This window comes from Brassica napus, chromosome C2 (assembly GCF_020379485.1).
Source record: "Brassica napus cultivar Da-Ae chromosome C2, Da-Ae, whole genome shotgun sequence".
NCBI classification, from domain to species: domain Eukaryota; kingdom Viridiplantae; phylum Streptophyta; class Magnoliopsida; order Brassicales; family Brassicaceae; genus Brassica; species Brassica napus.
Window position 1 is genome coordinate 47,694,839 of NC_063445.1, and position 16,703 is coordinate 47,711,541.

The 16,703-nt window shown below is 43.3% G+C and overlaps 2 protein-coding genes across 2 annotated transcripts; one reads left to right on the plus strand and one right to left on the minus strand.

The window, feature by feature from the left end:
• Positions 1–3,340: 3,340 nt before the first annotated feature.
• Positions 3,341–4,273, plus strand: LOC125582449. The gene has a single exon (XM_048749166.1). The coding sequence runs from the start codon at positions 3,341–3,343 to the stop codon at positions 4,271–4,273; it is 933 nt and encodes a 310-aa protein (XP_048605123.1).
• Positions 4,274–10,706: 6,433 nt separating this feature from the next.
• LOC106428503 (uncharacterized protein At1g43920, Chloroplastic-like) lies at positions 10,707–11,121 on the minus strand. Its single transcript, XM_013869269.1, has 2 exons — positions 11,008–11,121; positions 10,707–10,940 (listed from the first exon to the last, which is right to left on the minus strand). The coding sequence occupies exons 1-2, from the start codon at positions 11,119–11,121 to the stop codon at positions 10,707–10,709; spliced, it is 348 nt and encodes a 115-aa protein (XP_013724723.1).
• Positions 11,122–16,703: the final 5,582 nt, after the last annotated feature.

The following is a 16,703-nucleotide window of genomic DNA, read 5'->3' on the forward strand; positions in this document are numbered from 1 at the left end:
ATGTTCGTTGTTATAGGCATGTTTTCTTGTAGTGTGAACTCTAAAACACGCCATTTAAACCATGAACTTTCAGTGAAACACAAAAAATCGTGAACTTTCATTAACCAAGCTATTTTAACATCATGATTAATCTGCCGTTAATTATCGATTAACAGACGTTTAGAAACTTAGCGACGTCATTTTATCGAAAAGCGAAAACCCTAATCTAAACCCGAAATCCCCAATTCATCTCTCTCAAATCTCTAATTTCCCATTTCATCTCCTTCTCTAACATCTCTCTACAGAGCTCTAAGAGGAGAAAATGGGTCCGAAGATGAGAGATAAACTTCCTTGTCGACTCAACACTTGCAATTTGGAGAAAGGGTCGAGTAGAGTCAAAGATGACAGAAGCGAAAATGTCAGAAGAGAAGATACTGAAACCGTAAATGTCAAAGGAGAAGAGGTCCGACCCAAAGAGACTGTAGTTAAAACTATTGCAGAAGGAGGCCATGGAGGGAATGATGGAGGAAACGATGGAGGAAGTGGAGAAAGAGAAGTGGCTGAAGAAGATGATTGTGAAGCTATTGTCAATGATGATTAAGATCAGCTAGAAGAGGAAGATGAGGCCAATGGAATCATAGTTGATGAAGAAGATTGTGCAGATTTAGGAGTTCACTTTGGAGATGTTGCTAGAGAAGCAGAAGAAGCAAGTGATGCAGACAGCGGCGGCGATATTTGGGATGAAGATATCATTCCCGATCCATTATCATCGGATGACGATGAAGAAGCTGTGAATCGTAAGGAGATGCGTGCCAATGCAGTCGACAGTGACGAGCTCTTGTTTTTGGGGAAGACATTCAACTATGCTGCTGATTTCAAGGTCGCATTGCTAAGGTGCTCTCTACGGACTAGGTATGATATTAAGCTGTACAAGTCTTCAGTAAAACAGCTTGGTGCAAAATGATCAGACAAAGAGACAAAGTGTCCATGGAGAGTGTATTGTTATTATGAGAGGAGGAAGCACAAAATGCAGATTAAATTTTACACCAATGAGCGTATACTTTGAGATCGGGATACTCTTTTTTGGTCAAAAGGTGTTCAATTGGTTCAATCTTTGAAGAGAGATTAACGATAAACCTGAAGTTCACCACAAAAAGAAATGGCTGATGAGATAAAGAGATAGTCTAATTTGATTGTCACCGATGAACAATGTGCAAAGCCAAGTCAAAGTTGTACCGGGAAAAAAAAGCTGGTCATGTAACACACTTATCTCGCATATGGGATTATAAAGCAGAGATTCTGAGAACAAACCCATATTCTACGGTGGTGACTGAGACTATTCCAGGGGCAACTCCAACAAGCAAGAAAAGGTTAGATCACATGTATGTTTGTTTTACATCGCAAAGAGAAATTTGGTGTTGGGGTCAAAACCGGTCACGACGGAATCAATACCTTAAAGTTCCCGGAAAACCAACTCTAGATCGATCCTTGAAAACTATACAGTCCCAGAAAACGGTTAACAAGTAAAAGACAGTTTTTCACGGATGCGAACCGAGGAATGTCGAGAAGAGGATTAGTCTGGATGAGGTCTCGATCGTAAGCGAGTGCCGTCTCAACCGAGGTCACCTCGCCCCTGGGCGAGGACAACCCGCACCGAGGTCACCTCGCCCATGGGCGAGGACGACCCGCACCGAGGTCACCTCGCCCATGGGGGAGGACGACTTGCGCCGAGGTCACCTCGCCCATGGGAGAGAACGACCCGCGCCGAGGTCACCTCGCCCAAGGGCGAGGACGACCCGCGCCGAGGTCACCTCGCCCATGGGCGAGGACGACCCGCGCCGAGGTCACCTCGCCTATGGGCGAGGACGACCCGCGCCGAGGTCACCTCGCCCATGGGAGAAGACGACCCGCACCGAGGTCACCTCGCCCATGGGAGAGGACCGACCTCCCATCCCGAAACCTTGCATCCTCGTCTAAGTTCCCGTAACACAATCCTCGGGCCCTTGGACGCAATACTCATGTCTCGTCTTGCTTAGGATTATCAAAGAAAGACTTCGGGAAAAGTTATAAGAACTTGGTCGTCGAAATGGATTCCTGCCTGCCGTATAAAACGGCTATGGTTAGCTTGAACACCAGTTGCCTTAACTATACGGGGAATTGGAATCCTTTCGGAAAAACCAACGGCTGTTTCTTAGAAAAAATCGTAAAAACGTCCAAGTCCCAAAACGGCCCAAAAGGGACCAGAACCGCGGCTAAACGGCCCACTTACGATTTTAGAACAGGATTGAGCCTAAGGCTGATATGACGGTCTATTTTTTATTCGCAGGAAAAGATAAATGTCAAGTTTCCGAAGATAACCATGAAGGGTGACGAAAAATGGAAAAGCAAGTCTCGCGACGAATCCGGCCCAGGAAAAGGTGCAAACCGACCTAGAGAGAGTATATAAGGAGGGCTTAAGGTGAGGAGCAAGAGTGGGCTTTCTGAGAGCAAACTTAATACTTAGAGCAATTTAGGTATTTTTCTGTTTTTTCTATCGAGCTGCGACTCGACTAGGTTAGAACATAGGTGGCTAGACTAGCGAACGTACCGACAGCTCTCGTGGCCTATGATCTTACATGTTGTTCATGCTCAAACGCGAATTCAGAAATAAGACCTCTTTGTTCTCTTTTCGCTCTTTTACGATTTATTACTTTCGACTCTTTTATATTGATTGTGTTGTGCGTGGCCCAGCAGATAACAGGTACCTTCAGGGAAGGCTAGGTTAGCTTGGCTTTCCTCCGATTAACAAATCTCGACGGTGTGAATTACGGTTCCCACAGCTTGGCGCTAGAAGGAGGGGGGGGTACGGATCTATCTCTCACGCAACCACAGTTCCGTCAATGCCAACGCTGAAAGAACTACAGCTGGAAACGTATCCACGGTCACTACGAACGCCGTGATACTGGACCAGATGAAAGAAATGTTCGCCTCTGCTCAGAAAAAGTCGGACGAACAAGGAAAGCTCATGGCCTCTCTCGAAAAACAGGTGGAAACCTTAATGGCGAAGGCCAAGAGTAAAAACCCGCGCGGGGCCACAAGAGCCCGCAGCGGCAGAAGACTCGATTTCGAGACTCCGAGCGATCGGGCAACACGGGCAGACAAGGATTCTTCAGGTCAGAACCCTGACGAAACAGTCCCGCCAGACGCACAACCGACCGCGGAGAACCTTCCACCTCCCGCCGGGAGCAACGAAGGAGGCAATTTCGAGCGGATCGATCTGGACATAAGCGACCATTCCGATCACTCGGACGGAGGTGCCGACGTCCATCCGAGAAGAACGCGAAGCAAGTCCACTCGATAGGACGCGTCGTTCGAAAAACCCATGTCAGAGGAAGAAGAAAACCTCTATTGGGTAGAGCAGGAAGAACTGGCCGAGAATCAGGCTCGGATCCACAGCAGCCAACGCCGACAGGCTGCTAGAAATCCTGATGAGATCCATGATCTCCGCGAGTACATCGCAAAAACTGCGGTAGAAGTCAAGGCGGTAAAGTCGCAGATTCACCACGCGACAAGCGCTGCACCCGAGATCGACAGACTTCTCGAGGAAGCGCGGAAAACTCCGTTCACTGCCCGGATCATGGAAACTAACATCTCATTTCCTGGGAAGATCAAAATTCCCGTCTACGATGGCACCACCGACCCGAAGGGGCATCTGCAGTCTTTCCAGATCGTGATGGGAAGGTGCAAACTCAAGGAAAGCGAACGAGACGCTGGCTACTGCCACCTCTTCGTCGAAAACCTCAAAGGAGCCGCGCTCAAATGGTTTTCTCGTCTGAAACGAAACTCCATCGGAAGTTTCCGTCAGCTCGTCTCGGAGTTCCTCAAACAGTATTCCATGTTCATGGACAGGGAAACCTCAGACGTCGACCTTTGGGGTTTATCTCAAAGAGAAGACGAAGCACTCTGCGAATTCATGAACAGGTTCAAGCTGGTAATGGCAAGAGTCACTGGAATCAGCGACAAAGTGGCAGTCGACGCTTTGCGGAAAACTCTCTGGTACAGGTCAAAACTCCGGCAATGGATATCCCTTGAAAAACCTAGAACAATCCAGGACGCTCTTCACAAGGCAACAGACTTCATCATGATGGAAGAAGAGATGAAAGTCCTCTCCCAGAAGTACAACCCGCAGAAGGCGTCCGCGAGAAGGAAAAGCCCTCGTAACGACATGTATGTCCACCACAAGGGAGAAGATCTCCAGGGCGAGCATAATTACGCTATCAACTCCGAACAGGGAAAGACTTCCGGAAATACCTAGACCAGGAACCAGTTCAAGGATAATTCCTACTACGAGTTCCACCAGACCAGAGGTCATTCCACTATGAACTGCAAGGTTTTCGGCGCAAGGCTTACTGCAAAGCTCCTCGCCGGCAATATTTCGAAGGTCACAGGCATAAATAACCTCCTCCTGGATTTCGATCGCCCTCCCAAAATTGATAAAGAGTCCCCCGAAATTGACACCCGCGAAAATCAGCCAGGCGAGAAACGAGGAAGGAGGCAGGATGACAGAGGAAACGACAGCAACCGTCGAAGTGTGAGCATGATCATCGGGGGATCGGAATTCTATCACGATTCGATCTCGTCGATCAAAGTTTATGGACGGAAGGCTGAGACGAGTTCAAGCTGGATGGCTCGGTCCCCAACCGACGACGCCCCTAACGATACGATCGTCTTCGAAGAGCAGGAAACCATCAGAATCGACAAACTTCACTGCGACCCATTGGTTATCGATCTGGTAATTCGAGACCTGGAAGTGGGAAGGATCCTTATCGACACGGGAAGCACAGTCAACGTCATCTTCCGCGATACCCTCCGGAGGATGAACATCGAACTTCGAGAAGTCGTCCCGGAACCAAAACCTCTCACCGGTTTCTCAGGTGCAACGTCAATGACCCTCGTATCAATCAAACTCCCAGTGATGGGTAAAGAGGTGACGAAAATAATTGACTTCGCGGTAGTCGATAACCCGGCCATCTACAATGTCACCATGGGAACTCCTTGGATCAATGCCATGAAAGCAGTACCGTCGACTTACCACCTTGGCATCAAGTTCCCAACTCCAAACGGAACAGCGGTAATCTGGGGATGCCAGAAACAGTCTAGGCTCTGCTTCTTGGCCGAGCATAAACTAAGACAAACTCAGAACACCCTTGCGGTCAACCCGAAGCGGGCTAAGAAAGCTCAAAACGCTCCCAAGAGCTCCATAAAAAGTGATCCAGAATCTGTGGGAACCAAAATTCGCACTGTCGATTTCCGTTTAAATTAGGAAAGTAGGAGAACCCTAGTTTCTCAGAGGTCCCAGATATCTGCTAATACCACACGCTAAGCAATCAGAACACGAGATAACAACGATAAATTATATGAAATCGTAAAAAGAGAGCAAAGAGAAGTCTTATTCCGAATTTGCGTATGAGCGTTTACAACAAGGTATAAGCCTAGGCTCGAGAGCTGTCGGTGAGATTCCTAGTTCTAACAACCCTAAGACGGCTAAACCTAATTGAGTCGCAGCTCGAATAACAAAAACGGAAAGTTGCCAAATTGCCCTAAGTGCTAAGTTTGCTCTGAGAAAAGTCCTCTTCCATGCTTCTCGCCTAGGACTCCTTATATACTAGCTCCTAGGTCGGTTTGCGCTTTTCCTCTTCTGCCCTTAAGCCGTTATAGCATAAAAATGGAGATATTCCATTTTTTCCGATCTTCGTAATTATCCTTAAAATTTCGTATTTATCCACGGAAACTTGACATTTATCTTTCCTTTGCGAACCAAGCGTAAACCGTCATGCGGCTTACGGGCTGTTGGTTAAGAAATCGTAAGTTGGGCCTCGAGTCATGTCTTAGGTCCCTTTGGGCCGTCTTCTGACTCGAAGCGTTTATTACAGCTTCTTTCGATAAAGAACGAACTTTCCGCGGTTTTTACCGTAAAGTTTGATCGATGACTTAGAATAGCGGGAAACATGAAATGGTTCGCTACGGTCTTCGGGAGATAGCATCGAAGGGTAGACGAGAATGCATGGACTAATGTCGTATCGGTGTTTCGGAAGAGCTCGGTCGCTACGTAGTGACCGAGCGGAATGGACGCTCGGTCGCTACGTAGCGACCGAGCTTGGCTCGAGCTCGGTTGCTACCTAGCGACCGAGCTTTGGCTCGAGCTCGGTCGCTACATAGTGACCAAGCGGAACGGACACTCAGTCGCTACGTAGCGACCAAGCTTTGGCTCGAGCTCGGTCCCTACGTAGCGACCGAGCGGAACGAACGCTCGGTCGCTACGTAGCGACCGAGCTTTGGCTCGGGTTCGGTCGCTACGTAGCGACCAGACAGCGTGCATGTGCGGTAGTTGCGTAATGACCGAGCTTGGTTCGTCCGTGTTCCGATCGTCATACTCAGACCTATACGTAACTGGTCTGGGTATGTTTCCGATGGCTTATGTTTGAATTCGAACGAAGCTTTATCTCGGGAACATACGTTGCGACGTTTTCTTGACTGAGCATGATTTGTTGCGGAAAGACATATTCGTATTTTGCGGAGATTTGGATATTAACTTCATCGTAACCGTTTTTGACCCCAACAGTTATCCCCCAGCTCGTTAGGATCATGGATTTCTAGTGAGATTCCAATGTGCGGTATGGCGAGTTCGGACGAGATTGGTGTAATTGCGCAAAGTTTGTGTCCGAAAATCCGCAAGTAAATAGTAATTTCTCATGCCTATAAGAAGGGAGGTAACTTCTTCACAACCTTTACAGTTACTCATTTTCATAGAGAGGTTTCTTGAAAAATTTGTTCTTCTTTTTTCTTTCTCTCTATCGTTTCCTTCTTGATTCTTAGAAATAAAACACGAAATGTCGAGTAAGAAAAGGAGTTCGAAGAAAGGGTCCTCTCCCGCGAACGTTTCTGAAGAGTTCCTTGTGCCAAAGATAGAATTTGTTCCTCATTCGGTAGACCCGGCCGAGGAGGAGGCATGGTGGGTGGCGTGTTATGGTTCGATCACGCCTCCCAAAGAGAAGTCATTCCTGGTCATGAACCGTCGCCCGGTCGAGGAAGGTGCACCAAGTCGGAGTACTAGCGAATTTCTCGAGATCATGCGGTCGTTCTATCAGATTTCGGATGTGGTGGAATTCCGGGTTCCTTGTCAAGGAGAGCGCGCTAGTAGTCCCTTGGAGGGTTACTTTACTTGCTACGAAGCATTCGTAGTGCGCTGTCGCTTGTTGGGGTGAAAACCGGTCACGACGGAATCAATGCCGGAAAGTTCCCGGAAAACCAATTCTCGATCGATCCTTGAAAACTAGACATTCCCAGAAAACGGTTAACAAGTAAAAGACAATTTTTCGCGGATGCGAACCGTGGAATGTTGAAATGAGGATCAGTCTGGATGAGGGCTCGATCGTAAGCGAGGACCGTCTCAACCGAGGTCACCTCGCCCCTGGGAGAGGACGACCCGCACCTAGGTTACCTCCCCCATGGGCGAGGATGACCCGCACCCAGGTCACCTCGCCCATGGGCGAGGACGACCCGCACCCAGGTCACCTCGCCCATGGGCGTGGACGACCCGCGCCGAGGTCACCTCGCCCATGGGCGAGGACGACCCGCGCCAAGGTCACCTCGCCCATGGGCGAGGAAGACCCGCGCCGAGGTCACCTCGGCCATGGGCGAGGACAACCCGCGCCGAGGTCACCTCGCCCATGGGCGAGGACCGACCTCCCATCCCGAAACCGTGCATCCTCGTCTAAGTTCCCGTTACACAATCCTCGGGCCCTTGGATGCAATACCCATGTCTCGTCTCGCTTAGGATTATCAAAGAAAGACTTCGGGAAAAGTTATAAAAACTTGGTCGTCGAAATGGATTCCTGCATGTCTTGTAAAACGGCTATGGTTAGCTTGAACACCAGTTGCCTTAACTATACGGGGAATTGGAATCCTTTTGGAAAAACCAACGGCTGTTTCTTAGGAAAAATCGTAGAAACGTCTAAGTCCCAAAACGGCTCAAAAGGGACCTCAACCGCGGCTAAACGGTCCACTTACGATTTTAGAACAGGATTGAGCCTAAGGCTGATATGACGGTCTATTTTTTATTCGCAGAAAAAGATAAATGTCAACTTTCCGAAGATAATCATGAAGGGTGACGAAAAATGGAAAAGCCCGTCTCGCAACGAATCTGGCCCAGGAAAAGGTGTAAACGGACCTAGAGAGAGTATATAAGGAGGGCTTAAGGCGAGGAGCAAGAGAGGGCTTTCTGAGAGCAAACTTAATACTTAGAGCAATTTAGGCATTTTTTCGTTTTTACTATCGAGCTGCGACTCGACTAGGTTAGAACTTAGGTGGCTAGACTAGCGAACGTACCGACAGCTCTCGTGGCCTAGGATCTTACCTGTTGTTCGTGCTCAAACGCGAATTCTGAAATAAGACCTCTTTGTTCTCTTTTCGCTCTTTTACGATTTATTACTTTTGACTCTTTCATATTGATTGTGTTGTGCATGGCCCAGCAGATAACCGGGACCTTCAGGGAAGGCTAGGTTAGCTTGGTTTTCCTCTGATTAACAAATCTCGATGGTGTGAATTCCGGTTCCCACACTTGGATAGAGAGTTGTAAGCCTATCATTGGGTTAGATGGTGCCTTTTTGAAGTGGGATATCAAAATCCATCTATTAGCTGATGTGGAAAGAGATGGAGATAATAGGATCGTGCCAATTGCATGGGCTGTGTTCGAGATTGAGAACAATATCAATTGGGAATGGTTTGTGAAGCTTCTAAAAGCTGATTTGGGACTGGAAAATGGTGATAGGATCACCGTAATCTCGGACAAGCAAAAGGTATGAATTACATATGAGTTATCTATATATTGTTTGATCTTCAATATACTAACAAAGTTTGTGTATCGGTTTCTACAGGGACTGGTGAATGCTGTGAAAGAAGAGCTTCCAGAGGCTGAACATCAAATGTGTGCAAGACACATTTTGGCCAACTGGAAGAGAGAGAGCAAAGATCCTCAACTAGAGATTCTGTCTTGGAGAATAGCACGCAGCTACACTGAAGGAGATTACAAAGAGAATCTGAAAGCGCTTCGGCTTTATAGTTCAGGTGCGCATGAGTCTCTACTTAGGACAAACCCTGTAGCATGGTCTAGGGCTTACTTTTCAATAGGCTCATATTGTAATGACAACCTTAACAACCTTAGTGAATCTTTCAACAAGACCATTATGGAAGCTAGAAAAAACCTTTGCTTGAGTTATTAGAAGATATAAGGAGACAGTGCATGGTCTGTAATGTCAAAAGAGCTATTGTACCTTCACGGTTGAGGACACAATTCACTAAGAGAGCACATATGGAAATAGAAGCTACTAAAGAGAAGTCTAAGGATTGCAAAAGGTATATTGCTTGTGAAGACAATAATGAGATAGATGATAGTGGTACTACGTAATATGTGGATATGGCTGCTAGAACTTGCGGTTGTATAAAGTGGCAATTGACATGCATATTGTGTATCCATGCCTCATGTGTTATCATGGCGAAGAAGCTGACGTTTGGTATTTATGTTTCAAACTACTACACTGCTGACTTGTGGCGTTTAACATACTCGCGTGGTATTAGACCTGTACAAGGCATGAAGCTGTGGCCTCAGCTTAATAGATTACCGGTCTTACCACCACCATATAGAATAGGAAACCGTGGTCGACCAAGCAACTATGAGAGAAAGAAAGGTCAGAATGAAGCTTCTTCATCAACAAAGTTATCTCGAGAGAGGTGCATGATGACATATTCTAATTGTCTTAAAGAAGACCACAACGAAGGTACATGCTCAAATGCAACTGTTCAGCCACCACCTAAAAGGCCAAGAGGACGCCCAAGACTTTATCAACAGGTACATTTACATTGTTGAGATATGTTCTTTTGTTGAGGATGACGAAGACTTTATACTAACTGTTCTTTTGTTTAGGCACAACCATCGCAAGGGATGTCTCAAAAACAATCACAAGAGATGCCTCAAGGATCACAACTATGATGAGGTGTTTGTGGGTTGTACAAGTCTCGTTTTATGTTTTAAGATGTTTCTTTTGAACAATCATTTCTTTATGTTTTTAATGACTCTTGTAATGACTCTTTACTTGCTTTCTCTTTTGGATGTTTTATGTTTCAGATGTTGTCTTTGTCTTTGTCGATTAAACATGTTTTTCCATACTTTGTCTTCTGTCTATTATCTTTGTCTTGGTCATGTCATGACTCTTTTAACAACCAAAAATCATAGTCTCTCACATTTTCTTACTTCTAAACATAACAACACAAACTCAACTCAATCACAAGACAAAGTCATTCAAGTTTTAAAAAGCCATAATCTCATACATTACATACCATCTAAAGACAAAGTCATTCAAATTTTCAAAAGACAATACATAAGCATAAGGAATCTGAAACCAGAACATACTAGAACATACTCTCTCCGTTTTTTTTTTTTTTATATTTGACGCTTTAGGATTGTGCACATAGATTAAGAAACATTTAATTTTATAAAAAAACATCATTAGTTGTTTACCTAATCACAATTTAACCAATAATAAAATAGAAACTATAATATCATTGGTCATCTAGCATTAATTAGTAATAAATTTTACATAGAAAATTGAAAACGTCAAATAATTTGGAACAAAAAAAATTCCTCTAAAACGTCAAATATAAAAAACGGAGGGAGTACTTCATAAGACACATTAGTAGAGCACATATGCACCAGATGCAACACTAACGATGCAAGCATACACCACAAGACATTTCATAACAACTTTGCTCTTCTGGATTTCGATTTTGTTGTTCAAAGCAATTTCCATCAACTCTTCAATCTCATATTTCATTTTTTCTATCTCGGTTTCATGGACTTCAACTTTAGGCAATACATCTTCAAGCTCTTCAAGCATCGCTTCTTCTACCCATTTGAACAACTGATCCTTTAAAATGATGAAAATCAAGGTTACATTACACATAATGCTATCAATACAAACGGAATTCACTTACCTCTCCTCTGGTTTCACAACGAAAGAAGGGACGTCCGGGATTGTCTTGAGTGCTTGATGTGAACTTCGTAATCCTTCCTACGCACCCACAGATTGAAGGGAATGCACGGTTCATGTTGCTAGAGAGAGATGATGAAGGAAATTAGTTAGAGAAATGTTAGAGAAGGAGATAAAATGAGAAATTAAGGATTTGAGGGAGATAAATTGGGAATTTCGCTTTTCGACAAAACGACGTCGCTTAGTTTCTGAACTTATGTTAAACGATAATTAACGGTAGATTAAAGTCAATTTCCCCATATTTAAACAACCATGCTATGACGTAATAAACTAATAATTAGAAAAATAATATGAAATTCAAAACTTAGCTTTACTAGTAAATTACGTCTTAACTTAATTGATATGATCGTGTATGAATACTTAGAAAGTTATTGATTTGCCACGTAGAAAATTATGGGTGCACGATTTATTGCATAATAGTTCTTTTTTTTTAACGCCGGGGAAGAGAAGGTAATGTTGGATAGACTTATTCTTGGGTTCACCCAAGGGTTTAGGGTTTAGGATTTAAAGTTTAGTGTTTAGTTGATGAAGTTAAGAATATTTTTTTTAATCTTTTTTTTTGTAACTACTATTATTTTTATTTTTTTTACTTTTTTATTTTAAAAACATAATATAACTTGACAATATTTTGTTTCATTTTCTAAAAAATATCAAATATGAAATAACGAAATTCTATTGATTGGTAAACCCGCTACGTTCGATATGCTGAGATCATTTTGGGAAGTGGAAAGAGTTTTTGAGTCTAGATTATAGGTTTTCAGCAAGAAGAGCATGATTGGTCACGAAAGTCTAACGAAGTTACATAACCCTCTTGAGTAATGAGAAGAAGACCAAGTCGACGAAGAAATAATGCAGTTGTGTACTTCTCGACAAAAACCAACCATTTTCAAAACAAGCTTGTAAAACAATTGAGAGAGAAGAATTTCTTGTGACTCGAGGTTCCTTTGGCCTTGTGAATCATCATGCCAAGATAAAAGAGACTGGCCAAATCTTACTTTAAAAGCTAAGTAGATGTGCCGAAGATATTAACTTTATCAGTATACAACAAATCTAATTTCATGAGAACCAAATATCCGAATACAAGTAAATACGTCCATTCTTTGAATGGACGTTCTAAGATTTATTCAAAATATAGGTTGGTTAGTATTGAAAATTTAATCCTCTGCATAGAGGGGCATTTCATTGTTCAAATATCTCGAGAGAATATCATCATTCGTCAATATGTTGATTTTGTACATTTGGTTTCCTTCATAAGTGTTATAAATTAATTGGTGGATGTCTATAACCGGCCCGGTCCATAACCGGCCCATATACTTAGAGAGAGACGGCCCAAACCTAGAGAGAGAGAGAGGCGGCCGCGAGACTTGGAGAGGAGAGAGAGGCGGCTACAACTTGCCTATTTCCTAATTCTTTTATGTTTATGATTTGTAATCTTTCCTATTATTGTATTTCCATTTATCTCTCTTGTAACCCCTATGTAAAGGGAACACTTATTCATTAATAATATACAGAAACTTACAGTTCTAAATCCTTAAGTTTACAACACGTTATCAGCACGATAGTCTCTAAAACCCTGAGCCTAAAACCAAATCGCTAAAACCCGAAAACCCTAAATGAAAAGGAATCTGCCTCGGAACTTCGAAGAGGCCGTTCTCCCAAACCGTGAGGACCCAGAAAACGATCAAGATATCAAATCGAAGCCCTGGCCTAGACAAATCAGTCAGTGCAAACCGCTTGTCGATCTGACCACCGACGCGCGCTCACGCACAGATACAGTGCGCACCGATTTGCTTTGGAACCCTAATCCGAACCTGACGATACCAACGAACCCTAATCCGTTCGCGACTCCGTTCCAGCTCGCGTCCAAGACAGATCGTGTCCAGCTCGCATCCCAGCCAGCTCGCGTCCCGATCGTGTCTAAGCTCGAGGTTCATTCTTGGTGGTCCGGTTTCTACAAACAACTAAACTAAAGATGTCGAAAATCAACAACCTTGATTTCGCTGCCCTAAATATATCGGGAGACAATTACCTTCAGTGGGCGCTCGATGCTAAGATCATCCTGAAATCCAAGGGACTCGGTGAGTGTATCACCGAGAACAATAATGCCAATGAAAAGGATCGTTACAGAGCCATCTTGATCATTCGTCATCATCTAGCTGAGAGTCTCAAGGATCAATACCTAACCATTGAGAATCCACTAGATCTTTGGAATGAATTGAAATCGAGATATGATCACCAGAGAACGGTGATCTTACCAAAAGCTCGGTTTGATTGGACGAATCTGAGGATCCAAGACTATAAGTCTGTGAACGAATATAACTCTGCACTGTTTAAGATTGTTTCTAAAATGAAACTGTGTGGTGAAAGTATTACGGAACAGGATATGCTTGAGAAAACTTTTTCCACTTTCCATGCAAGCAATGTGCTGTTACAACAACAGTACCGAGAGAAAGGTTTCAAAACGTGTGCTAATCTTATTTCTTGTCTCTTGCTCGCTGAGAAGAACAATGAATTACTAATGAGAAACAGTCAGATGAGACCACTTGGATCAGCTCCACTACCTGATGCACACGCTACAGACGACAATAAAGAGTCCAACCACGTCCAAGGAAATGGCAGGATGGCCGTGGTCGAGACAAATCGAACGGACGTGGCCGCGGTCGAAGATCCTTTGGCCACGGGAGAGGAAATGGTCGAGACCATGGACGGGACCGTGGCTCATTTGGACGAGGCCATGGTTGTGGCCGTGGATCTTCTTTCAAACCCCAACACTCGACTAAATCAGAGAAATACGTGTGCCATATATGTGGAATGAGCAATCATTGGGCTAAGACTTGTAGGACTCCCAAGCATCTAGTTGACCTCCATCAAGAGTGCTTGAAATGGAAGAATCCTGAAGCCAATATGACTTACCAAGATGATGAAAACGACTTCAATCATGAGAAGGACGATCTTATGGATTATGAAACTTCCGATTGTCAAAATAAAAAAAAAACTGAAGATTGATTTCGACATTTGTAATCTAAATTCTATGTTCTTTGTTTTGATGTTTTTCATATCTATCTTTTTCATTTCTATGAATCTGTTTTATTAAAACTTAATAAAAGGAATGAATGATTTTTGAAAACGCCAATATGATTTGCGGGTATGGTACACATTAAGGACATTGGCCAGATATGTATAAGGGCAAGCATTTAGATGCTTTATATTCACCCAGAAAAACCCATTGAGATTATATAGAGATATAAGAATGAATGGTTTCCATATTGAAACAATGGGCGAAGGAAACAAAGAGTTTCTTCAGATATATGTATAAAATCGCCCAAGTCCATAATGAGTCATAAAAAAAAACTATACATGCATTCTCTATTGATCTAGACTATGCCAAAATCAGTATGATAGAGGCAATAGTCATGGTAACCAGAATGGTTTACCCTACACTTTATGGTATGACCGGATTGGCCATCCTGGTCCAAAACATGATGCGAAATTGATATTGGAAAGGGCACAAAGAGTTATCCCATAGAATCTCACGTGTGTAGCATGAACACAAGGGAAACTCATTAGGGGGCAGTGATGACAAATCCGCACATGTCCATACTATATATAGCTTGGCTGAATTTTTTTATAAATCTGTATTGGCCATTACCCATAGGTCCAAACTCTCAGTCCAAGGCTTGGGGACACACGAATTTACATGCATTTTAACTAATAAACATCAGACCATTAAGTGAGCATAGATATTCTCATCTCAAATTTATTACGGGTCATGAGCCAGACATATAACATCTTGAGATATTTGGATAAGCCACCACAAATATATGTGCCGTCTAAGATTGATCCTTAGAAAAGGATGAGGATGGGGATATATGTTGGATATGAATCTCCCACAAATAATGAAGTACCTTGATCCAAATATGGGTGATCTATTTAGTGGCCAAGAACACGAATTGCAAAGTTTAATGGATCCGACTATCCAACATTAGGGGTAGAAAATAATAAGCTGGTAAGAGAAACAGAATGGCATCGACCATCATTGTCTTGGCAAGATCCTCGGACTAAAGAATGTGAAATAGACGTCCAAAGATTATACATTTACAAAGCTAGCTAATCAAATGCCAGACACATTTGCTGACCCGAAAAAGAATGACTAAGTCATATATAAACCAGCTTGTAAAGCACCAACAAATTTGATGTCCAAGAAGAGACACGGTTAAGTTGCTACAGAGTCTAGACAACGTATAAAAGTGGTAGACCAATAGGTTCCAAAAGATAAGAATCCTCGGAAACAAAAGAAAGGTGCAGAGAATGATAATCAAAATCCAAATCCGAGGTTACTAAGGAAACCATCCCAGACATGGAGATAAGGCTGGCCGGCTCTAAGGTACATGTACCAAACAATGTAGCTTGGGACGCCAAGCTGCAAAGTATTAAAGGTCCTGATAATAATGAATCTCAATCGATTATATCATGTCTGGAACATAATGGAACCAATAAGGAATGTCGACATAAGATGATTTATTTGCATACAAGGTATCACTTGAATTTATGAATATAAGCGAGGATCATGAACCCACGTCAATATAAGAGTGCGCACTCATAGAACAGATTAGATTGAATGGAAACGTGGGGTTAAATAGTTTAAAGAAGAAAGGCGTATTTGACCATATGATTAAGACGCCATATGATGTTCAAACCAGTGGATATAAATGGGTCTTGTGAGGAATAGAAATCCTGAGATATAAAGCTAATGTTGCACAAGGATTCTCACAAAGACCAGTAATAGATTATGAGGAGATATACTCCCATGTGGTGGATGCAACTACTTTTAAGATTTCTCATAAGTCTGGCTATATAAGAGGGAAAATTAGACTTGCAGCAAACTGATGTAGGGACTGCATATTTATATGGTCCACTGGATAATGAAAGTACTAGAGGGTATTGAGCTGAATGTACAGCAAGTTCTCAAGAACAATATTGATAATCATCGAAATATATGATCTGAATATCCTAGGAACCTCTGGATACAATTTCTCAAGCGGTTGAATACCTTAAGAAAGAATTCGAGATGAAAGATCTCGGAAAAACAAAATTATGTTTGGGATTATAACTTGAGTACATAAATGATGGAATCCTTGTGCATCAGATGGCATACACTGAAAAGGTACTCAAGAGATTCAGTATGGCCGATTGCCATTCTCTAACCAGTCCCTTGGTCGTGAGGTCTCTCGGCCTGGACACTTACCCATTCCGTCCCAAGATGGACGATGAAGATGACCTAGGTCCCGAAATGCTATATCTCAGTGCCATAGGAGCTTTAATGTACTTGGCAACTCACACACAGCCTGATATAAGCTTTCCGTGAACCTACTATCTAGGTTTAGCTCATGTCCGACCCAGAGGCATTGGAATGGGATCAAACATGTTCTTCGTTACCTGCAAGGAACGAAAGACTTGGGTCTATATTATCCTAACCATAACAAAGATGGTTTAGTTGGCTTTGCTGATGCTGGTTATTTATCAGATCCACATCAAGCTCGATCACAGACAGTATATGTCTTTACACATGGAGGTACGGTCATATCATGGTGTTCCATGAAACAAACCATCGCAGCCACTTCATCTAATCACTCGGAAATC